The 25,844-nt window shown below is 33.2% G+C and overlaps 2 protein-coding genes across 15 annotated transcripts in view; one reads left to right on the top strand and one right to left on the bottom strand.

Moving 5' to 3' along the window:
- Positions 1-25,844, top strand: part of LOC105219401 (DNA fragmentation factor subunit beta) — a 102,759-nt gene that overhangs the window by 1,824 nt on the left and 75,091 nt on the right. For 2 of the 3 annotated variants that reach the window (XR_008470517.1, XM_054227694.1), the window contains exon 4: positions 44-1,097. Coding sequence is in view for 2 of the 3 variants with exons in the window: in XM_054227694.1 (XP_054083669.1) it covers positions 44-1,065 (1,022 nt within the window). In the remaining variant the exon portion in view is untranslated. Of the gene's footprint in view, positions 1-43; positions 3,479-25,844 lie in introns of those variants that run through there. The other variant, XM_011195509.3, reaches the window with a different exon arrangement.
- The window catches only part of LOC105219402 (protein piccolo), a 66,348-nt gene continuing 52,403 nt past the window's right edge, over positions 11,900-25,844 (bottom strand). For 9 of the 12 annotated variants that reach the window (XM_054227689.1, XM_054227686.1, XM_054227687.1 and 6 more), the window contains 8 exons: positions 23,783-24,319; positions 23,619-23,712; positions 23,278-23,554; positions 22,941-23,012; positions 21,400-21,671; positions 20,651-20,701; positions 20,410-20,535; positions 11,900-18,108 (listed from right to left, as the gene is read on the bottom strand). In XM_054227689.1, the coding sequence (XP_054083664.1) occupies positions 12,602-18,108; positions 20,410-20,535; positions 20,651-20,701; positions 21,400-21,671; positions 22,941-23,012; positions 23,278-23,554; positions 23,619-23,712; positions 23,783-24,319 (6,936 nt within the window). In that variant the 3' untranslated portion in view covers positions 11,900-12,601. Of the gene's footprint in view, positions 18,109-20,409; positions 20,536-20,650; positions 20,702-21,399; positions 21,693-22,940; positions 23,013-23,277; positions 23,555-23,618; positions 23,713-23,782; positions 24,320-25,844 lie in introns of all 12 variants that reach the window. The other 3 variants (XM_054227683.1, XM_054227682.1, XM_054227684.1) reach the window with 3 other exon arrangements.

The following is a 25,844-nucleotide window of genomic DNA, read 5'->3' as shown; positions in this document are numbered from 1 at the left end:
ATATTTCTAAACCTCATTTCACCTAAACACACACCACTTCCAGATGCCGACTTTGAATTCGAAAAACTGCGTCAAAACTCACCCTTACTCCGTGTTGCCGATATCATATATGAATTCATTGAACAAAACCCCGAACAATTTCGCAAAATGATTACAGATTATGAAAATCGTAAAATCTGTCGTCAACAAGCGCTCGAAAGCAATAAACAGGCATTACATAGTAAAACCGAGCTAAGTCTGCGTACGCAACATAGCGAATGGTTTGAGGGACAAGAGGAACGTTGCAATTCCAAGGAGGAGGCCATGGCACGGCGTGCACAAGATCGCATGCGTAGCTACTACTACAAAACGAAGGAGGAACTAACACGCAATAAACTGTATCGTCAAAATCTAAAAGCACGCCACACAATCGATGCTGTCTTAGAGCAATTTCGTTATCTGCTAATCGGTTGTGATTACTTCTCCATGCTGTTCGATCGCAAGTGTCCGAAAAAACATGCACTACTGCAACAACAACTCGACGATGAAACAGATGCCAGCGCAATGCTGCCAAATAAGCGCCTGCGTCAGGTCATCAAAGAGTATACAGCACGCCATCAAATACTGGACGAATGGTCGGTGTCACTCTGCACTGAGCTTGGCGATTTCTACTGTCAAGGCAGCTACTCGGATAACGGTAATTGTTGCACGCTCAAGCACACCATCAATCCATATGCATCGCGTGAAAATCTCATACTCTTCCAAGTGTGGAATTTAGATCATCAAATAGAGTTGGCACGTTCCATATTGCCGGCGTTAATTGAGAATGTGCGCGAACTAGTGGAGCAGCCGCAACGCAAGTGCAAACTACATAATAAGCGCGTTATTGATATTTCTGTGTTAGAGTACTTTTTGGAAATATTCTCGTTGAAAAATTTAAAATTAGTGCACATTGTGTGTCATGACAAAACGCAGCGCGCAAATAAATCCAATGGACGGCTGGTGTGTGCGCAATGTCATGAATATAAAATCGTGCAAGAATTAATGGGTGTTAAGCAGCAGGATGAAGTGGATGCCGCAAGTTAAAGAATTTACAAGATTAATGTGCGTGTTTAAAGGTATGAAGTGTTTTATTTAATAAAAGTAGTGTCAGTGTAGAAAATTTGAGAGTGGCCAAATCAGCATGTTTGACGTGAAATTAATATTTTCTTCTATGCTTTCACAGCAACTTGCGGTACTTTTCTATAAAAAAAGTTTGCATATAAAATGAACTGTAAAAACTTAGCTTCCAATTCTGTCTTATTACTTAAATAACTTAAACTACTTACTGACTAAGTCAAATTTGCTAGTAAATTCTAACCTATACATTTTCAAAAACTGATTTAGAAATAAATTATTGTACGCTTGAGTGCAATTAAGCGTATATTAAACTCTAATAAACTGGCAATAGTTAAAAAACATAAATATATATTATAAATAAATAATAAATTAAAGTTACTAAAGATTAAAAGCCAATTAAAAATAAAATAAAAAATAATTAATATAAACGAATATATACTACTATAAACTACAGCATACAATATTCATATGTACAAATATATACAAAAAAAAAATAAATAATATATAAAGTATACTAACACAAACATATATTTTAAAGTAATCTAAAAGTCTACCAAAAGCTAAATGCTATACTGCGTAATATATTTACAATATTATAATGGAAAAAACTGCTAAAAGTTTTGTGCTTGACAACTACCAAACGTATTTACAAATATCCGTACCAAATTACGTGCTGCAGTTAACAAAAAATCTAAAATTAAGCAATGATCTCTGCAACAACAATAGCAAATGCAACTGAATATATGTATATAAATATATAAATTACTGTTTAGTATATACATACATATAACTTACTATAAAAATAGACTTACTATAAAAATAGACTTACTATAAAATAATATGCTGAAATGTAGCTTGTTGCGTAGTTGATATATTAAATGCGTAAATTATAACGCTTTATAGCTTTTAAACACACATTAGCATATATATTTACAAAATTATTGTTGTTATAGTAATGCTATATACTATGTATTGTTGCTATGTAGTCGCCATATTCTACTATGTAGTAGTGTTATTGTTATAGTTGTAATTCTAGTTGAGACTTTCGTAGAGTAGTTGCTGTCAATAATATGCTTGCTGAAAGCGCAATTAATGAGTACGATAATAGTAATAATTTACAAAAAATTAAAGAAAAAAAAAAACAAAAGTAACTCTATTGAATATAGAACTTTTAAAATTGTTGAAAGAAACAGGCTGGACCTGCTAAAAAGGGGAAAATATATATATATAATCATTCAAATTTGAACATAACCTATAAATTGTGGATAACGATACATATAACTGAGCTCAAAATTTAAATAATTTCATAAGTTGGAACATAACCTATAAATTGTGGATAACGATACATATAACTGAGCTCAAAATTTAAATAATTTAATTAATTTGAACATAACCTATAATTTGTAGATAACAATATATAAAACTCAATTTCAAATTTAAATAATTTGAGCCATAAAATTGTCTGAATTTTATAAATATTCCTTCCTCGTTGCCAATTGAAAATATTTCCATTTACATTTTAAGGTTTGTTATAGTATTTGTTGTAAAAACTAAAATAACTCTTACTACCCGTAACAAATTTGTCTCAAAAATATATTGTTGGAATTCCCAGAAATGCCAAATGTATAACTATATATTCCAAAAAATAGTATAATGATTAATTCTTACTAAAATCAAAATCTACAAAAATTGCGATCGAATAATCCAATCCAATATAATCACAGCACTGCAAAACTTAGCATATATCTAGGCGCACTCATTAAAAAGTTTAAAATTTGATTTGGTAAATTCCAAAACTGTATACAATCCTGAAAAATCTGAGAAACATTAAACTAACTTTTTAGAATGCATCCTGTGTGTCCTAAATACTTGCCGCTCTTTTTCGAAAATTAAAAAAAAAAATACTATATTTAATTTGAAAAACTAGAATTTTGAATTTTTTAGTTAAAACAGGTTTTCAGTGGTCACCTAACAACTGGTTTCCTCAAGCAAACTACTTCAACTTAAAAATGGTTTTTGAACTGGTTTCAATACCTATAACAAAGCATGTATATGAAGGTGCCAAAATCTTATAAGAAGTTTGCACTATTTAAGCATTTAATTTCAGCAAAAAAATGTTTTATTCGAACTAAACAAATAAAAAATAAATTATATAATTTTAAGCCTTTCAATGCCTTTACTAACTAAGCAAATTGAATAAAATTCTAAAAAAAATATAGTTTTAAATATTTTAAATGATTTTTTAAGCAATTAATTTACAGTTTAATCAAATTTTGAAAAAAAAAACTATTTCTATATCTAAATTATAGTTTAATCTGAACTATATTATACATATAATATGTAAACTCAAGTTAACAATAAACTGGAAAAAAATAACTAACTAGAAAAATTGCAGTTTTCTTGCTTGCAGATGTTTAATTATTAATTTAATTTAATTTTTTTAATTATTTTTTATTATTAGTAATATAAATAATAATTAATAAAAATTATTTTAAATATTTTTTTCTAATTTTTTTATGATTAATAAATTTCATTTAAGTTTTTAAATGCAAATTTATTAATAATTAATTTAATTTTTTTTAATATTATTTTTTTATATTTTTTTATTATTGATTAATTGAATTTACTATTTAAATTCATAATTATTATTCTTATTCTTCTTCACTGGCGTAGACACCGCTTACGCGGTTATAGGCGAGTCCAAAACAGCGCGCCACGTATCAATCCTTCTGGCATTTTGGCGCCAATTGGTTATACCAAGCGAGGCCAGGTCCCTCTCCACCTGGTCCTTCCATCGGAGTAGAGGTCTCCCTCTTCCTCGGCTTCCACCTGCGGGTACTGCATCGAATACTTTCAGAGCTGGAGCACTTTCATCCATTCGAACAACATGACCTAGCCAGCGTAGCCGCTGTCTTTTTATTCGCTGGACTATGTCTATGTTGTCGAATAACACATACAGCTCATCGTTCCATCGTCTGCGATATTCGCCGTTGCCAATGTTTAAGGGACCATAAATCTTCCGCAAAACCTTTCTCTCGAAAACTCCTAATGCCGTCTCATCGGATGTTGACATCGTCCCAGCTTCTGCATCGTAAAGTAGGACGGGAATGATGAGAGACTAGTAGTGTTTGGTTTTTGTTCGTCGAGATTGCCTACTTAGTCCATAGTAGCACTTGTTGGCAAGAGTGATTCTGCGTTGGATTTCCAGGCTGACATTGGTATTGCTGGTTCCCAGGTAGACGAAATTATCTACAACTTCAAAGTTATGACTGTCAACAGTGACGTGGGAGCCAAGACGCTAATGCGCTGACTGTTGGTTTGACGACAGGAGATATTTCGTCTTGTCCTCGTTCACCACCAGACCCATACGCTTCGCTTCCTTATCCAGTCTGGAAAAAGCAGAACTAACGGCGCGGGTATTGTTTCCAATGATATCGTTATCATCGGCGTACGCCAGTAGCTGTACACTCTTATAGAAGATTTTACCTTCTCTATTTAGCTCTGCAGCTCGTATTATTATCTTCAACCTTGTCTGAAACCTCGTCTGGGAACGAACGTCTCGGAGAGGTACTTCCCGATCCTGACGGAGCTTTTGGTGTTGCTCAACGTCAGCTTACACAGCCGTATTAGTTTTGCGGGGATACCAAATTCAGACATCGCGGCATAAAGGCAACTCCTTTTCGTGCTGTCGAAAGCAGCTTTAAAGTCGACAAAGAGATGGTGTGTGTCGATCCTCTTTTCACGGGTCTTTTCCAAAATTTGGCGCATGGTGAATATCTGGTCTGTTGTTGATTTTCCAGGTCTAAAGCCACACTGATAAGGTCCAATCAGTTTGTTGACGGTGGGCTTTAGTCTTTCACACAATACGCTCGACAGAACCTTATACGCGATGTTGAGGAGGCTTATCCCACGGTAATTGGCGCAAATTGTGGGGTCTCCCTTTTTGTGTATTGGCCAGAGTACACTGAGATTCCAATCGTCAGGCATGCTTTCTTCCGACCATATTCTGCAAGGAAGCTGATGCAAGCACCTTATCAGCTCTTCGCCGCCGTATTTGAATAGCTCGGCCGGTAATCCATCGGCCCCCGCCCTTATTGTTTTTCAAGCGGGTATGTGCTATTCGAATTTCTTCACGGTCGGGCAATGGAACATCTGCTCCATCGTCGTCGATTGGGGAATCGGGTTCGCCATCTCCTGGAGTTGCACTTTCACTGCCATTCAGCAGGCTGGAGAAGTGTTCCCTCCACAAACTCAGTATACTCTGGTCATCAATAACTAGATCACCTCTGGGGGTCCTACAAGAGTGTGCTCCGGTCTTGAAACCTTCAGTTAGTCGGCGGATCTTTTCGTCGGCCAGCTTGTCAAGCTCTGCATACTCACCCATTTCGGCCTCTTTCTTTTTTTATCTGCAAATGCGTCTCGCTTCCCTCTTCAGCTCTCGGCATCTTTCCCATCCCGCTCGTGTTGCGGTCGATCGCAACATTGCGAGGTAGGCAGTCTGTTTTCTCTCCACTGCGAGACGACAATCCTCATCATACCATTAATAATATAAATAATAATTAATAAATAATAAAAAATAATCAATATTTAAAATTTTTTTTCTTTAATTTTTTTATTATTAATTAAATTGAATTAAATTTTTTGAATTAATTTTACCTTAAAACTAATTTGAATAAAAACAATCATACGTTTTTTTTTTAATTTTCATATACTTTATTTCATGAAATACATCGCATTAATAAAAATATTACAACACTAAAGAAATTATGAAATTATTTCGTTTTTTGTTTGTTTCAAAAAAATATAAATAAGTTGAATTGCTAATAAAATGTTTAGATAAAGACAATACGCATTATTATGTATGTAGTATGTTGCATAACAAAAATGATGATATAGTCACACCGTTATTGAGTGTTTAAAACATTTTTTTATAATTTTAATTTAATTGATATATAAAATGAACAAATTTCGTTGCACATGCCACAATAATTTGATGAAATAACGCAAAATATGCATAAAATGAAAGACTTAATTACAAAAAATCATTAAAAAATAAAAATACACAAGTAAAAGTATAATTATTAATAAAAAAATGAGTTAAGAACAATATAAGAGTGTTAGCGCATTTTTTCGTTGAGTTCTTCTTCTACATTTGCAAGTCGATATATATTTTTTTTAATTAATAAAATATTATGTTTCGTTTAAAAATTGTTTACATTTTTATCTCTTCACTATTCGGCATTCGATAATTTTCGTTACCTTTTTCAACCTGCCTTTGTTTTAATATGTTTTTATATGCTTTGTTTTTGTAGTTGTTGTTTTATTAGTTATCGTTTCGCAAAAATTCAATCGTTAACCCCCCTCAGTTAGCGTACAATCATCAAACATCTTTTTTGCTTACATTTTTAATTGGTTAATATTTCATTATTTTGTAAACTGCCGTTAGTCCCCCAAAAACTCTGCTTATTGTGCTTATAATTATACTTCATCGCCAACTTCAAAGTGTTAATATCGTCTTAGTATGCACTAATGCACTAATGTTGGACAAAAAATATATATAAAAACAAATTTTTTGATTTTTTTTATATTCATTTTTCAAAAATCTATAACCAATTTCTATAAAAATGAGAAATAATTATAGATCTGATTGTCCAGGCCCTGCAATGAAAGTGAGAAAGAAGAAAAAATAAAATAAAAATTAGTTATTTTTCACAAAATATATAAAATAGTATATAAAATATAAATTCAAACATAAAAAGCTTATTTCAAAAAGGTTGGATAAAATGGCGCGCAGCTTGACATAGATAAAGTGTAGGGGGACAATAACGGTACAGGCGTGTTGTGTGCAGCAGCACTACTTTGCGAGCTGTAGCTTGGCACACAGTGACAGTTAGATAAATATAGTCGACGTTGTTGTAATTTGTCACGGAGTTAATGAAGATCTGACAGTTAATTGACAGCTAGTTGACATTTCGTAGGCACTTCGCAATTCGACTATATTTTTACTTATTAAACTTGTTCTGTAGAAATTGTAAAACGGTTGTGGCGAAGTGCTTTATGTATTTCTAATAAATTTTATTTATTTTTTTTTATTAATTAATTTTTTTTTCATTAATAATTAAATATTAAAAAAAATATTTTATTTTTAAAAATTCAATATTAAAAAAAAATTTAATTATTTTATTTATAATTTTTATTTTTTATTTATAAATTATAATTTAAAAAAAATATTATTTTTTTTTTAGAATTTAATTTATAATTTTTTTAATGTAATCATAAATTTAATGTTTTTTTATTTTTAATTAAAAATTCAATATTTAAGAAAAAATGTATTTTATAATTTTTATTTTTTGTTTATAATTTTTAATTTTAATTAGTAATTAAAAATTTTACAAAATTTTATATATTTTAAATAAATATTTTATTATAAATATTTTACAAAATTTTATATATTTTTAATACATTTTATTTATTTTTTATTAGAATTGAATTTTATAATTTTTTTTCATTAAAAATTTAATATTAAAAAATATTTTTAATTTTTAAAATTTCAATATTAAAAAAAAAACTTTTTTTAATTATTTTATTTATAATATTTATTTATAATTAATAATTTAATATTTAAGAAAATACTATTTTTATTTAGAATTTAATTTATAATTTTTTTAATGTAATTAAAAATATAATGTTTTTTATTTTTAATAAACGAAATTTATATTTTAATACAATTTTATTTTTTTTTTTTTCAATTAAAAATTTAGTATTACAAAAAAATATTTTTATTTGAATTTGACTTATAATTTTTATTTTTATTTAAGTAAAAATTCAATATAGAAAAATATATTTTTTAATTATAATTTTTTTAAATTAATAATTTAATATTTAAAAAAAATATTTTTTATTAGAATTTTAAGTAATTTGGTTTTATTTATAATTATTAATTTAATATTTTTTTATATTTTTAATTAATAATTTTATATTTATAAATTTTTGTACATATATTGTTTGTTATTGTAGATTTTATGATATAATTTATTTTATATTAACTAACGTAATTATTATTTTTTATATATATTTAATATTTTTTCTTTGTTTTTTTTAAATTTTTTTTATTTAAAATATTTTTTCTGGTTATATTTTATAAGTTTTTTTTTATTTTTCATTAAAATAATTTTTTTTTAACAATTCAATATTCAAAAAATTTTTTTAATTATTTTTTTTATAATTTTTATTTTTTATTAATAATTTAATATTTAAAAAAATATTGTTTTTATTTAGAATTTAATTTATAATTTTTTTAATGTAATCAAAAATTTTATTTTTTATTTTTAATTAAAAAATCAATATTTAAGAAACAATTTATTCTATAATTTTTAATTTTAATTAATAATTAAATATTTAAAAAAAAACTATATATTTTTAATAAACGAAATTTATATTTTAATACAATTTTATTTTTTTTTTTCAATTAAAAATTTAGTATTGCAAAAAAAATATTTTTATTCGAATTTGATTTACAATTTTTTATTTTTATTTAATTAAAAATTCAATATTGAAAAATATATTTTTTTATTATAATTTTTTTTAATTAGTAATTAAATATTAAGAAAAATATTTTTAATTAATAATTTTATATTTATAAATCTTTGTACATTTATTGTTTGTTATTGTCGATTTTATGATATAATTTATTTTATATTAACAAAAGTAATTATTTTATTTAATATTTTTTCTTCGTTTTCTTTAATTTTTTTTTTATTTAAAATATTTTTCTAGCTATATTTAATAAATTTTATTTATTTTTTAATCTTTAAATTTATTTATTTTGAATTAATTTTAATTCCGTTTACTTAAATTACAGCTATATTATTCAATTTCATATTAATTGAATGTACTTTTGAGTGCCACTGTATTATTTTTTCTCCAAAGCATTTTAGGGTATACACACATCGTACAGTGGGCAGTGTAAAGCGAAAACGCGCATATAAAAATAAGGCGGACAAACAATTTGGCCATCATAAAGTCAAACAAATCAGCAGCGGACACATACATAAATAAATAGTAGCTTTGTATGAGAGAAAACTTCACCTTTTTTTAATTATAAATTTATTATTTTTTTTTTATTTTAAATTAATTTTTTTTTATTTATTTTAATAACATATCTCGTACTTAATATTACAAAACCAAATTTGCCTTCATGTTCAAAAAAAGAATCTCAAACAGTAAAGCCATTCATAGATCAGAGAAGTGTGAATAGAAAACCATTAGAGTTTATTATAAATAATTATATTAGAATTGTTAAAAAAAAAGTAGAATTAGAAGAAAATTAGGCGTTTAATAAAAAAGTTAATCGGTTTTAGAAGGAAAAAACGTTGAAAATATAATTAAAAAAGAAAACATTTAGAAAACGAACGAACGAGTATTTAATGCGGTTATATTGTATATATCAAATATCAAGTCAAGAGTATATAATACAGTGTTTATTTTCAGTTATGAATAGACTAGGAAAATTTTATAAAAAAAAGAAAAACTATTCATTCGTTTCGTCGGCAATTCAGTGAGATATTTTGTTCGGTTTTTACAGTTTTGCATTCAATTATTTTCACGCTTAGTAGCCAAAGGTGGAGTTCTTCTCTCCATACAACAACAAAAATTCATGTAATTATGTGTGGATTGCTTTTTTTTTCAAAATAATTACAAAAAGCAATGTGAAAGCTTTTTTCGGTATTAAGCAAAATATTTGCGATAATATATGTAGACAATGACGTTTTAATATACGAAATATATAAAAATAAGAGAACCCTAAATGCCAATTTAATTGAATTTAAATCGTCACATTAAAGTGTTAATTACAGTACAGTTAGCCAAATAACAATTCAATATTATACAAACCTTCAATTGAAAAATAAAATTCCAATATATAAATTTATTTTTTTTTTTAATTTTTTAATATTTTTTAATTAATTAATTGCAATTAGTAAAATGAATTTGTAGAAGTAGCCGATTAATTCAATAACTAATTTAAATTAAAAGCAATTAATTGAAAATTAAAAAAAGAAAAATGATTTGATGTGTTTCTAATAACGAAATGAGTCGACGATTTTTTATGAAATTATATTTTTTAGCAAATTCAGTGAAGAAAAGTAATTCTTATAATTCAATTTATCGCAAATATTTTAGCTTCTTTTGGAAAACATGTTAAATTTGGAACAGTAAGCCGGGCGCTGAAGCAGCTTTGCGCGCAAGCTTGTTTTCGTAAGAGAGTCCACAGTTTATAAAAAAATGTCTGGACCGTCCGATAGATCATAGTTGAATTAAAAATTTATTTTTTTCGGGATATTTACAGTAAAAATTTAAAAGACAGTAAAAGTAATGGTGAGAAGAAACTACTCTAAAAAAGAAGTAGTAAAAATTTGCTACTAAACTAACCTTTAAATGTTTTTGTACGCCTAAAAGTATGCAGAAGTTTTAAGAATGTGTTCCACGTTTAAAAGTATGCAACATTTTTCTTAAATGTCACAACATGAAATAATTTGTAATTATAATATTTTAATCTCAAAGCAGTTGGTTGTCTCAGACGGTTCTTAATTTAGTCAATTAACAATTAATTTAGTCGCCTACTAAATTAAGGCAATTAAAATTGTTTTTGGCTTTTCAAAACTTTAGTCAATTAACAATTAATTCAGTCAATTACTAAATTGAGATAATTAACACTGTAAATTGGCTAAATAAAGAGTCAATTATTAAAATAAGCGAATTAACATTGTTAATTAACTAAATTAAGAGTCAATTACTATCCTTTAATCTCAAAGCACGTGTCTTGGACAGTTCTTAATTTAGTCATTTACTAAATTAAGGCAATTAACATTGTTAATTAACTAAATTAAGAGTCAATTATTAAATTAAGGCAATTAACATTATTAATTAACTAAATTAAGAGTCCCTTATTGTCAAAACATTAATCAATTAACAATTAATTTAGTCAATTACTTAATTAACGTAATTAACACTATTAATTGCCTACAATAAGAGCTATCTGAACACTTGAATGATTTTTGTGCAGATTGCAAGTGGAATTTCTCACGAAAACATTTGGTTGATTAGCACAGGGCACAGGGACAAAAGCCAGCTTTGCAAAAACTAAACTATGCAAAACAAAAATTGGAAAACAAAAAAAATATTTAGAATTTGAAATGTTTTTTTTTTCTTGTTTTAGGTACCTTAGGATTTTGAATGAGCTTGGCAAAATACTTTTTATTTCGTTGATGAAGATAATTATTGGATTAACGTTTTGTGAACAATTTTGTTTCGCAATTTACAAAAGACTGACGAATTGCGGTTTACGCGCCTTTTTCTTTTCGCTTTATGCGGGTCTGTGAGTGTCTGTATGACTGATTGCGTTTGACCTATAATTTTTACACTTGACTGAGAGGTGGTTGATTGCATGACTTGATTGGTTTAGACGCGTTATAACGTTATTTTCGATATTTGCGCTGTACATATTTACATACATACAAGTAGTATATGATATCACACTACATATATATAATACATATGTACAAGTGTGTGTATGTATTGGCTGCTTGTATGAAGGCACTGTGGTAACGAACGATCAAACGAACGAATGAACGATTTTTCTTTGTTTTTCCTTTTTTTTACTTTCGTCGCTGTTGTTGCTGTTGTTTTAATTAATTTTTATATTTTTTTTTTGCTTTTTGCTCGAATTGTTGCGTATTTTACAATTTTTTATTATTTGTTTACAGTTAATTATGCAGATTTTTTTTTTAATTTTGTTGTTTCGGTTTTGTTTTTGTTTTTAGCAGAAATGAGTGCTTTATGACTGTGTTTATGATTTATGTGACTGTGCTTTATGTTGGGTTATTTTGTGGGAGCATGAATGATTCGGCAAAATGCAAAATCTGGTTGGCTAAATGTACAATTCTTCTTACAAAAGTTATTTTTGTTTTTAATAAAAAAAATATATATATTTAAACGCTGCTTTCACTCTATGATTATATAAAATATTTAAAATTACTTTTATTTACAAAAAATTCAAAGTTGGCCGCACCGACTTTTCTATGTTTAATCTTCTTCTATTAACTGAGTACAAAAAGGCAGTGTTTGGGTTTGTTGACCTGTGCGAGTTGGTGCTAACACCCAGCTAATAAAAAAAAACGATTAACGCTTACAAATTGTAGCTTTGCATTTGTATGCTCGTTGCTTACAGCTCAGCTGTCGCAATGAGACACTTTTTTAATAAAATTTTCAACTTTTCAAGTTTTTTTTTGATGCCAAGCACCACAAGCGCTTTCCTACTTTCACATGAGATTTCCGATTTCATTTCAAATTTTTAATTTGCATCACCGTTATTTGTATTTCCTTACGACTAACACTTTGAACACCTATTTTACTTAAGCATTTACGATTTCCCCCAGTTTTGACGACACCGTTCCCGCTTTGTATGTGCCGCCACCCACCAATATGCCGCTCGTGTGCGCGCGCGCTAAACTTTGCGCCAACGACTCACTGAACCCTCGCGCGATTGCGAGAGACAGTCGGGACTTTTGCTATTTCGTGTGAAAATTTCCGGTGATTCGGTTACACGCGCCAAGTCGCGATTTATCGTTTTCGAGCTGAGCACACGTGGACAACGTACGGACCAAGGACTGCGTCGCGGCACATCTTGCAGCGCACGATAGGCTTTCGGTGGCATACCGTCCACGGCGCCGTTGGCACGCGACCATGTATCATAGTAGTCTGCGTAGCTTTTGTCGTTCTTGATGTCGTTTGGTGTGGGCGCCGGTGTGGTCTCCACCGATGTATTCTCCAATGAGTCTAGCTCTTCTTCGAGCACACGTTTGGCAGCTGCCTGCAGCTTTTCCATGGGCATTTGACGCAAATGACTGCTATCACGTTTCAATAGCAGACTCTGTACCAATTCGTTGACTAGTTTATCGCTGACACTACTATTGCTGGACGGTTGTCCCATAATGGGTGAGGCTGGACTGTTGGGTGTCGAGGGATTATCCGCGTCGATGCTTGTGTTTTTACGTAGCGGCAAGGAGAGTCGTTCGCGTCGTTGTGTCATGGTTTCGGCATCGGCCAAAGCTTTTGGATTCTGCCGGCGTGTGATGGATACATTGTGTACGATCTTACGACGACTGGGCTTGAAGTGATATTCGTCGGCGAGCTCTTTGCTCAACTTCTCGTCTTCGAGTGGATCGTTGTCATCTTGCAACAGCTTAAAGAGTCTGGAATGTGTGGCGGCGCGTTGATAGCTGCTCATTTTACGCAGCTCGGGGAAGCTTTCAGATTCCGTATCGGTTTCGGAGAGTGGTTTATTCATATCCGTAACGCCGGAGTCATCTTCCTCAATTTCCGACTCGGAGCGTTGTGAACTGTTACGTGAAAGCGTGCCTCTGGGCGTGCAGCTCTCTACCGAGAGCGAGTGTGTTTTGATGTCCTCAGTTTTCTTTCCTGCGGTTGGCGATTCCACTGCACCAGTTTCGAAAGCAGATATTCTATCGCGTACTGAAATCTTAACCTCTTCCTTCTTAAGTCCCAAATCGGGTAAACCATTGGGTAAACGTTTCCTTTCCACAATCGGCTCAACATAAACTTCGGGTAATGTCTGCTCGAAATTAGTTGGCGTTTTATTGCGCTCTACGCACACTTCAGTGGAATTCGGTTCACTATGTGTCTCACATATGATTTCCGCACCAACACTTTTACCTCTTGCCTGATTTGACAACATTTGTAGACCCTTTTCATTAGAGACGCTGTCGAGCCCAACACTCTTGCCTCTTGCTGTGCACTGCGGCACCGTTGCTTTGTAGAAGTTGTTAACGGCATTTTCAAGGTTTCCTTGATCATTTGTATTCGCGTTTTCTGTTTCAATAAGCGAGTTTCTATTTGAAGAACGACCTCTTCGTGGTGGTTTCTCAGTGCTCGCCTCCTTCTGTTCGTCAATCGAGGTAGTGAAGAAGGCCATTGCTTTACGGTAATTATTACGTTTGACGTTCGCCTCATCTACCTCTTCAGCGTGTTCGATTTTAGGAATCTCCTCCACCACAGCGTCAGTATTTTCATTGTCGTCGTTGTTGTGTATCCATTGTTCGAGCTCTTGGTATGGCTTTGTGAACTCATTAGTCTCTACCGGTGGCTCCCAAACATTTGCCACAACAGGTTCGTGTAGAGAGGCCACTTCCCAAATGTCACTTGTGCTTTTGTTAACATCTTCAACATTTTCTACTGTTACTTCCTCTTTTTCTTCTTCAATTGGGATCTCATTGAATTGGGCCGCTAGAGCCTTTTCTTCCTCAACAACTGGATCAACGTATTCGGGTTCTTCACCCTTTGCGGCCTCTAAGGCTGCCCATAAATCCACATTTACAGTTGGTTCGTCAGGCAGGTTGGCGGGGAAGGGTTTTGGTAATACTTTAGAATACGGCGTTTCATCGATAGAATTGTGGCGTTCACGATTGGCCCAGAAAGATGCAGATTTATAGAAATTAACATCATCCATGTCTTGATTCTTAGCTTCAATTTCTGCCCAGAAATCGATCTCTTCATCGGTATCAACTTCACGTGGCTCTTCGGGGTAAAGTGTGGGATCGTATATATGTTGAGTGGGCTGCGTTGCCTCCGGATCATTATCAGTATTGGCCCAGAAATCGCTTTCCTCTACAACGGCATGCATTGGGGGAGCCATTATATTGTTGTTTGTTGAATTTAGTTCAGTTGGACCTACTGTTTCTTTTTCATTTTCTATGTTAGACCAAAAGTCCACTTCCTCAACAACCGCAGGTGCTGATGGTGCTTCTACATTGTAAGATGTTGATAATGGCTTTGCTGTGTGTGCACTATTCTTATTATTTTCAATATCAGCCCAGAAGTCGATTTCCTCAACAACCACTTGTGCTGCTGGAGCTTCTACATTGTTAGTTGTTGATAGTTGTTTTGTTGTAATTGCAACATCTTTATTCTTTTCAATGTCGGCCCAGAAGTCGACCTCCTCAACAATGGCATTAGCTGAAGGCTCTATCTTGTTGAGAGAAAGTAGAGGAGACTCTTTTGTTGTAGCAATTGTAGCTTTAGCTTTTTCAACGGAAGCCCAGAAGTCTTCTTCGTCTTCCTCTTCCACTGCCGCTTGTATGGAAAGCTTTCTGTTTACGTTCGCTTCTTCATACTTGACCTCGTTTTTATCTTCATCAGAATCATCTTCCTCACTCTCGCTAGACGTTTCTTCAACCTGTTCTGATGGAGGAGGTGTATACAGTTCGGCTTGTCGCACAGTTGGAAGAATCTTTGTATATGATTTCATTGTCGTTGGCCTAAACATAACCTCACTGATTTCTTTACGCTCGTATTCAGTAGTGATATTGAGTTTAGATTTCTTTTCTGTTGTGTTAGTTTCTTTCGATTTTTCAATTTCTGCCCAAAAATCGATCTCTTCAGATTCGACTACAGTTTCGACCTTGTTCTTAATCTCGACAGTGCCAATAATTTTGTCCCTAACTTCAACTTCGATCTTATCTTCTACTTCTACTTCAACTTTATTTTCATCTTCGGCTCGAGCGGTAATTTCATCTGTTTTTCTGTCCGTGTTTTCTGAAAATTTATCCACAATTATATCGTCTGTTTCCGTTTCTTCGTGTGTTTTTCTTGTTGCCGCCGCAAATGTGGACCAGAAATTGTCTTTAGCATCAGATAATGCGGCTGGTAGTTTCAGCTTCGGCACCGGTTTCGGTAAATCATCATCTCTATCAGCCCAAATATCATCCACCTCAGGTTCTGTCTCTGCTGGAGTAGTAACGACAACTTCCTCTTTGACTTTTTCATCTTTGGGCTCCGCCTCCTTTTCCTTCAACTTGCCCCAATAGTTCGCCGATTGCTCCATCATTTTCTGCGCTTGCAGTTTTGTTGCACGTAGCGTAGCAAAGAAGTCCAAATCGTCTGATGGTATTACTGGCGTGACCGTTTCTTTCACCTCGGGCGCTTGCTTCTCTTCTTTCTTACCTATATCGGGTTCTTTTATTTCTTTTTTTATTTGCTCCTGTATAGTATCCTTGCGTTTCTCACTTTTTATTGACGCTATGTTATTAATCACATCATCCCTGATGGTTTCACCCATAAATTTATTACGCATATTCAATGAAAACGACACTGAAACGTCTTCGTTGCTCGTTGTTGCGCTTGGTGGTTCTGGCGTTGGTAGCTCTTCAATTGGATATGCTGCTGAGACGCGACGTCCGTCGGGCTTACGTTCTATTGAACTGGAACGTGAAGATCCACTCAAGCTTATCGTAACACTTACTTCACAATCGTCATCGTACTCATAAGTCGCTACCGCTTCATTGTCGGAATCATGTTGTGGTTCCGCAACGACAAACCCAGTGCTGCGCTTACCTTCCGAAGACGTGCTATGACGTCTTTCTTCGATTTGTGATTTGCCAATTTCTACAGTGGCTACATGCTCATCGTTAAACGAGAACTTCAATGGTAAACGTACGGTGACCGAGGTAGAGTCTTCCTCAGCGTCCTCATTATCGTCATTCTCCTCAATTTGCTGCTCAACAGCATCATCTCGGTCAACGGTTGTAGCATCACTGGCATTAGAGCCTTCGCGTTGTATAATTGTATTCGGCTTATCGCTGCTATGTTCCATTTCGCTCTCCTCTTCGTAAATGACACTCAGGTTATCACAGTCCATATCATCATTTTCTTCAATATATTCATCCAACTCAAGTTCCTTAACGACATCTTCCTCAATGTCTTCCTCATCGAAGATATCGCTTTCGCCATCCGCCGTTGTCACATCGTCTTCATCATCCAACTCGTTTATATTTATATTCTTATGCTTGTAGATTTGTATATTTGTAACAGATTTGATCGCTTGCAAACCAGTAGTTTCGACACATTTGGGCGTCACATCAGAATCCTCCTCACTACTGCTATCTGAGTCCGAACTCACTTCGGTCTCCGAAGCTAAAGTGACAATTCCCACAGGCACCGGCGATGCGTTATCTGTGGGTGATTTCTCGCCGAACTCCTTATCACGCTCGCCGGCATAGTTCTTCTCAACGTCTTTGCTCATATTCAGATTGTGTTCGACAACTTTCGACATATTCGCCAAACGCTGCGTCAAGATATCAAGCACGGAACCCTCACGTTGTTCTCTGCTCATCGCTTGCGGCCGCATTTCATTATCACTGTTGGCGACCTCTTCGATGACGACGGCATCATTACGTTTCGGTGGTTCGGGTTTCTCCACCTTTATGTGGTGTTGCAGTATAACCTGTGAGGGCATATCATCGGTGCTGGGCGTAACAATGATGTCGGGCAGTACGCTGCTGGCGCGACTCGATGTCGTGCTCTGACTGTAGCTAGGCGCTACCGGATAGGGGTATGGATATGGCGGCACATAAGCGGGATATGCGGCGCCAGCGTTAAGATCGTGATAAGCATTTTGCGAATCGAATTCATTGGTGGTGTTTTGTGCGTGTGGCGGTTGCATATAAGTAGCAGTGTTATGTGCATGGTGTGGTGGTGGTGGTGGTGGATAAAAGGGATAATAGTAGGGATAGTGTGGAGGATATGCAGCATGAGGTGCGGCATTGCCGCCGCTATGTTCGTTAGTTGGTGTTTGTGGTGGCGGTGGTGGTGGCATGTTGTATGTGTATGGCCACGCCGGGTATGCTTCACCGTTAGTCGGTGGCATTGGCGGTGGATACCAGGGGTAAGGGTATGCATAGCCATAGGCGGGGTAGGGATGTTTGGGTATGGGATATGTGCAAGAATCAGAGCTTAGTGATGATATGGAGGATGAGGATGAGGTAGTGGATGGTGCATGTGTTGTGCCGTGTGTATTTGGAATTTCGTATGTGCCTTCATTATTATATTCATTCACATTTTCATTAAAATCTGTATTAAAAATATTTTTGCTTTGATTTTCATTGGCTTTCAAATGGTTTTCGTTCAATTCAACACAATCTGTGGCTGCCAACTCGGCTAAAAGATTTTTTGTTATTTTTTTTTTTTTTTTAATTTTTTGTGGGGGAAAATTTTAAGTCAAGTGAATGGAAAGAAATAGAAAGAAGAAATAAAAAATAGTATAATTAACATAATGAATGTTATAAAATAAATGCGTAAAAATGTAACGATTTTGTTGTTTTTGTTTTCGATTTATAACACTAAAAATAATCTACAAACAAACGTATGAGATTAACGTGTGGGTTTATGGCTTGTATGTGCGTGTGATTGATTCAGGTGAAATTGTAATGAATTTTTGGGTAATTAAATAACTAATGCATACACGAAAAAATCTAAAAATATAAACCATTGAGGGGTATAGCAAGGCCTTTTTATATTTTTTTTTAATGAAATAAAAAAAGAAAATAATGTTCGTTCTTAATTTGTTGATATTGATTATTTATAATATTAATATATATTGATTTTTAATTTTAATATTTAAACATGCACACATTACCATTAATTACTGTAATTTTAATTAACTATTTTACAAATTAGTGCAAAAATATTATTTATTTAGAAATTTATGTTAACTGTTCAACCTCTTTATTAATAATTAATGCATATTTTTTAAGTGCTAGGAAATTATACAACCCAAATGGATTAGTTTTAGATTTTTTTTTTTGCATATGCAATAACAATATACAGTTGAACTTCCATAACTCGAGGTTTTTATTGTCTTTTATGGCGATTCAAGTTATCAAAGTTCAACTGTAATAGATTAATAAAAAAGAGTAATGCATAAATATAAATTACAAACGTTCGAAAAGTAAGCGTTTCATTTCCTACAAATAACTATAAGGCACATCAAGGGTGTCATATCGAGTAATATATATATTTATTTAATTAAATAATAATTTATTGCAAAAAAGGTGAAATTTCTCTTCAACGCATAAAGAATTCTGAACAATAATATATATTATTAATAAAAACAAATAAATAAAGATATAAATAAAAGTTTAGTGCTAAATAGTTAGTGTGTCTTCTTTGTATTATATATTTTTTTTGGATTTATGTGCATGTATGTATGTACTTTCGGCAAGGTTTATGTAATTAAAAATATTTTTGTAATATATTTATAAATGTTTGCTTTGTAAGTTTTTGATGTTCAGAAATGTGTTGTTTTTTTTATTTGAGTGTAAGTGGATCAGCAGATGAGGTCTTCAGAATACTTTGCTTGAGTCTTTGAGAATACTTTTCAATAAAGAATTGTACTGTTAAAAGTTACATGTCCTGCTTTCGGGATAACGTGATGTTAAACTCGATTTTTGGGATTGAAATCCAGCAAGAAAATGTCGGAAGTATGATATGAGCTCTCAATATTCATATTATTTTCACTGCTATGGGAGGGAGTTTCTAAGCACTCTCTACAGTTCGACTAAGAAAATCCAATCAAATAAAATCTACATGCTATATATTCGGGATTCCGAAATTTTAATTTCGGGATTTATAGAGTGTCCGGCATTCTTTATCACAATAAGAAAATGAAAATTGCATGCCATATCTTCGGACTCTTTACCACAATTTTCGAAAAAAATGTTATATTTTCGGGATCCCGAATTTTTAATCCCGATATTTCGGGACTTGAAGAGTATCCGAGATTCTTTATCACATTAATCAGTATGGTTTGGACGTTGAAAAGCCGATACATAGTTACGCTGTTTGAGTACCGAATAACAAAAAGCGGAAACCCTCAAGAAAACGGAGAATTTCTTAGTTTTTGGTTACTTATATTCGCGGACCAGGTGGAGAGGGACTTGACTTCGCTTGGTATAACCAATTGGCGCCAAACTGCCAGAAGGAGGAATACGTGGCGCGCTGTTTTGGCTGAAGATATTCGCGGACCCGAAATTTTAATCCCGATATTTCGGGACTTGAATAGTATCCACGGTTTTTACCATAGCTAATCACTATATAAAAAAATCGTAAATCAGAATTTTTTTTTTTGAGATTGTGTTATGATTTGGACATTGAAAACCCGATATAGTAACATTATACTGTTTGAGCATATACGAACCAAACCGAAACCCAAAAGGTCGAACCCTCAAAGAACCATCTTGGTTTTTAGTTTAGGTTTGAATTTTTTTTTTGGTACGCCTGCCTTATGACGAAGCCTCATCTTCTGAACTGACCGTCTTTGAGTTAGCATATGTTATTCACAGTTGACACAAACATTTAATGAATCAATTAGTTAACTAAATCATTTATTCTTTATTAAAAATATAAATATATTCTCGATAAATTATTGAACATTTGACGGTGACCGTGTAAAAAACTTACCAGCATTTTCCGGTGTTGTCATCGCTTGTAAAATTTTAAACGATCGACTTGGTATTGCGCTACCGGTATATTTTTTCGGTTCGGGTACTTGTTGTTCACTGGGGTGGACGTATGGTTGTGGCATGTCTAAAATAATAATTTTAATGTTATTAAATACTCAAAATCAGAAAAGTTATACACTAGTAGATATTTCGTTAACAAACTACTACACTACAGTCCAAGAAGCTTGCAATAAGCTCACCATTGAAATTGTTGTAAATGGTGTGCTGCTGTGAGCTTTTTAAAGTATTACCTAAAAGAAAAGAAATTTAAGATTCACATAAATTTATGTTTTTAAACAGTGAAGGAGTAAATAAAGGTAAAATTATGTAGGAATTATGTAGGTGTAAAAATGTGTGCTCTGGTGTAAATGTGTTTTGGGTAGTTGTGGTGTGCGTGTTAAAAATATTAATGTGCTTTCATTAAAAAAGCTACAAATTTCCATTCACCAAAAAAATCATTAATAAATTTTATGTAGCTTAAACCAAAGGAAGCTTAATTAAGGAGGTAACAAGTGTACTGAAATTGTTTATAATTTTTTTTAAATTTTATTTCAGTAGTAAAAAAGTAGTTAACTCAGAAAACCGAAAGCTTTTTGAACAACAGCGCGTTAAAAAGCTTTGCAGCAATCAAAAGAGCTAAATTGTATATATATAAAAGCCAATTATACTTGCTATACCTTCCTGTTAAGACTCCCTTCTAAATTATTTAATTATTATTTTATTTATTATATTTACAAAGTTATGTTGGTATTGGAGCCCGCAATATTTTAAAAGTTTTCAAAGTCGAGCTTTTATTTAACTATTTACAAAAGTTTTCAACTCTAACTAAATCTCTACTGAAGTAGCTTTCAAACTACCACTCAAGTTTCCACTTTTTCTCTTTGTACATTTACTGCTCAACAACATCTTTAACGGTACCAATATTCCCTTTTGCAGGTTTGTAACCCACCTTGATTCCATGCCTGTGGCGATTGTGACTGTTGCTGTTGCTGCTGCAGTGGTTCGGCTGCGATTTGCATGCGTCTCATTTGCTCCACATTCGGTTGTTGACGCGCCTGTTGGGCGCTCATTTGTCTCGCGTATTGGGGTCGTTGTAATTGTGGCTCTACTTCGATAGTGCTTTCCGCTTTCCTATCATCACCGCTACCGTCGTCAATAGTGTCAGTGATTTTTTGCAAAATTCTAAAGGATTTCGATTGTATGGGTGACGAGCGTGGATCGCTAGAAGAAGTGGGCGAGTTGCTGGTTAGATGTTTTAGTGATGATGTCGATTAGTAGCGCAATATTGTTGATTATTAGTAAAAAAAAATAGACTTAGTAGTCGAACAGAAACAATGCTGCGATTAGGTGACAAAGAATCGTGCGGTGTGTGCCTAAGTTAACAGTGTTTTTGATAGTTACATATGTATATATATGTATGTGCTCCTCGAAGGTTTCTACAAGTTTTAAGTATACCAAGTACTGTTTGGAATATCCAACTTTCTTACATTAACAAAAAAAAGAACCTGATATTCAAAAGCTTATAAACTTAATAAAGCTTTAAAAAGCAGTAAAAAACTTTCAAGATGAGCTTTTAAAAGTTTTAAGTCAAAGCTTCAGAGCATTTACCAATAATTTAAACTAGTTCGAATTTTTGCAGTTTTACACTTATTTCTAATATTCCTCTAAAAGCTCAAAGCTAAAGCATAATAACATTAATTTTAATTAAATTTCTTATTAACGGCTTATTAAGTACATTTAATTCAAATTACTTTTTAGTGACTCATCTTTTTTGATTTTCAATGAAAGCTTGATACTTTAAAAGCTTTTAAGACATATTGCCTTTATTATTGAGTATTGTTGGTTTTCAAGAAAACGAAATTTAACAAAAATACTCAAAGCTTTAAAAAGCTCAAAAAGCTTTCTGGAATAAAAAAAATTGCGCTGAGAAGCGATTATTACTTTCTTGAAAATCTGAATATTGACTTTTGTGGAGTTTTGAAATAAATAATATGAAATTATTACAGTGAGCTTTTCGGAAGCTTTTTTGATTTGAATGTAATTGCATGGATAACAGGTTAGTATAAAGTTTAAAAAATTAAATTTAGAATACTAATGAAATTTACAAGTTGTCAGGACTGGGGGGAAATGTAATTGTTGGTTGAATTGAATTTCTGAAGAGAGGTATTGGTATTATAATCCTGTAATTCAAAGACAACGAACGTCAAAAATATCTAGAAATTTCGTATAACTTTTGTAAGAACCCATTTTAGGAACAAACAGTGTCAGAAAAGAATGAAAAAACTGGGATGCTGAAGTTATTGAAATTTTCGATGAAGTTAAGAATTAAAATATGATTTTTAAGTCATTTTAAATACTGCGATTATTTTGTGAATTTAAACTGTCAAGAAAGTGTTTACTCTAACATTTCTTCATGCTAAACAGTAACAACACTGGCACGTGACATACTAAGACACATGATACATACAATTTTTACATCTCACACGCTACCTGAGACGATTCATTCTGTACCGTATTTCCGCCTCAAGTGGACAATCGTAAACTACCAGATTGTAGTTGTCACTTGATCACCATTTTAGCAGAGGCAACAAAAAAATATAACAAAATCAAAAAGTAAAAGAATGTTAATAAAAAGCGTAAAGTTAGTGAAAGCTTTCTTAAAATATGGTTTGGTTTACTCGAAAACTCGTATGAAAAGAATATATGGAAATGTGCGTGCCATCGAAACAATGAAATAACTGAGCCGATCAAATCGTAAAAAAGAAACGAACTTCAAATTGCGAGCTTTTACGCAAAGCTTTCACAACACAACAGCTTACACACTTACTTTTGCAAAACGATTGGTGATGGTGAAATGGGGCCACGTGTGCCCTCACTCTCCATAGCGATGGGTATGATGCGTGAGCGATTAGCATTGCCGCCAGCGCCATTATTATTATTCGTAAATTGCTGTTGTTGTTGCACAATGCGTGGTGCATTCAATTGCTGTGTCGGTGACATCACGCGCTGACCTGCTGGCTGCTGAGCGCCAGCCGATTGTGGAAAATTGTTGTAACCTTGATCAACGAATTGATTTGGTGAACGTACCACATAGGCATTCGGTGCTGTGTGTGTGGAGATTTTGGGTGAAAAAGGAGAATTTTATAAGCTTTGCGAGTGGTTACTTACCAGCAGTGACGCCTCCATAGCTGACATTGAAATTCGGCTGCTGCTGCGATGTATTCGTCGGTGTCTGCTCCAATTGGATGGGAATAATGCGTTCCTGTGATAAAGAAGAAGTAATTTTTTTGTCAAAATAAATATGTTCCATTAATTCAGCGTATGTCACTCACCCTTGGACCAGTTTGTTGAGCTGCCGCATTGTTAGGATTAGCATTAGCGTTGGCATTGATTTGCAAGCGTAGGCCGCCAGTGCTGCCAATGCCGTGGCTGCCGAAATTCGTTGGTGCGGCTGCAGCAAAGCCGTTACCTTGCTCGGGCTGATAGCCGTAGAGCTGAGTTTGTTGTTGTGGCTGCTGTTGATAGTACGATGGCTGCTGCTGCTGTTGTTGTTGTTGTAACTGTGGTGGCGGCGGTGACTTCATGCGATTCAACGACGATGGCACCACATTGCCATTCTCCTCGGGACGCGCCCATTCTGGCTGATCGTTTGCTTTCGGTTTGGTGCTCAACCAAGGCACAGTGGAGCGTAAAGGTTGCGCTTGCTGTTGTTGTTGCTGCTGTGGTGTTTGTTGCTGTTGCGGTATTTGACGAATTGGTGATTCGCGTGCTTGCTGTTGCTGTTGTTGCTGAAATTGACGCACAACATTGGGCGCCTGTGGCTCAGTGGTTGGAGCCAATGGTGCGATGTAGAGTGAGCCGACATTGGTCTGAAATGAATTCGAGGTGTAACGGTTAATTATGGATGAAATTGTCGGAAATATTTTTCAAAGAGGTAAAATTCATGTTGCTGATCTGCTGTTGTAGAAAGACTTCCAGATGCTGGTATTTTCTAAAGGTATATTTAAAATACGACAGGGAACAACAATGTTGAATACCAAAAACGGGTTTACCAATGTTAGGGGTAGCGCGCTACTACAGTGTCGATGAGATCGGTCTTTTCTTCAATAGCTGAATACCGAAAGTAGGTTTACCAATATTCATAGCTTTTTTAGGGGTAGCTCGCTACTACAGTGCCGATAACATCGGTCTTTTCTTCGATAGCTGTGTCGATGAGATCACGTCTACACAGTTCCAAAAGTTTTTGTGAAGACCTTTTAGTTCCAAAAAGAGGTTTTTGTTAGAAGATTTTCGAACTTATAAACACATTTAGTTCTAAGACATGCTCAGGTCCGGTTCTGTATTAAGAAATTAAAATAAAACAAAGGTCCCCATTAACCCCCAAACAAATGAACGTTAGTCACGCACCAAAGCATTCAGCGTTTATCAATTAACGTGCGCTTCAACCAAAAAGAAAGTGAAGGTTGTATGACTCAGTTTAATTGGAACAGATGATGTGTAACATTGACATTGAGATTGAAAATATTTCTTTAATGAACCAGCGAAGAATCAATGAATTCAATTTTCGTATAAAAAGGCACGTACGAAAGTATGTTGTTGTTTCGAAGTGACAATTGTCATAAAACCATCACATCAGTGCAAGCAATAATTTGTGACAACTACACAGAAGTGCTCATGAGCTTTAATTAAAAATTGTTATGAAGCATCCAAAAATACAATTTCCTAATGAAATTATTGTCAAATGAATTTACAACAGCTGTGTAGCTGTACATTTTATGACTAAAAGCAAAACAAAAGCATAAAAATGTGTGCAAAAAAAACTTTAATATTCTTTAATTAGAATTTACATTTAATATACACGCACATAGTATAAATGAAGACAGTGCGCCATTGATAAAAATAGATGCTTCCGCAAGTTTTGCATTTGCCGACGCATAAATTGTTTTCATGAATGTAGTACAACTGTGTGTTTAATATTATTTTCTGACAATAATTGCGGTATTTTTTGTTTGAAAGCTCACTGTTGTGCTTTAATAATATTTCCTCGAAGTTTCTACAGTCTCAGAGAGCTTAATGATTGAAAAAGCTTTAATTATATTTTCTCGAAGTTTATAGAGTTTCAGTGAGCTTATTAATTGAAAAAGCTGTAATTATATTTTCTCGAAGTTTCTAGAGTTTAAGGGAGCTTTATAATAGAAAAAGCTTTAATTATATTTTCTCGAAGTTTCTAGAGTTTCAGTGAGAGCTTTGAGCTTTAATTATATTTTTTCGAAGTTTCTAGAGATTCAGAGGGCTTAATAATTGAAAAATCTTTAATAATGTTTTTTCGAAGTTTCTAGAGATTCAGGGAGCTTAATAATTGAAAAAGCTTTAATTATATTTTCTCGAAGTTTC

This window comes from Zeugodacus cucurbitae, chromosome 3, assembly GCF_028554725.1.
Source record: "Zeugodacus cucurbitae isolate PBARC_wt_2022May chromosome 3, idZeuCucr1.2, whole genome shotgun sequence".
Classification (NCBI taxonomy): domain Eukaryota; kingdom Metazoa; phylum Arthropoda; class Insecta; order Diptera; family Tephritidae; genus Zeugodacus; species Zeugodacus cucurbitae.
This window is presented reverse-complemented; position numbering and strand designations above follow the sequence as displayed.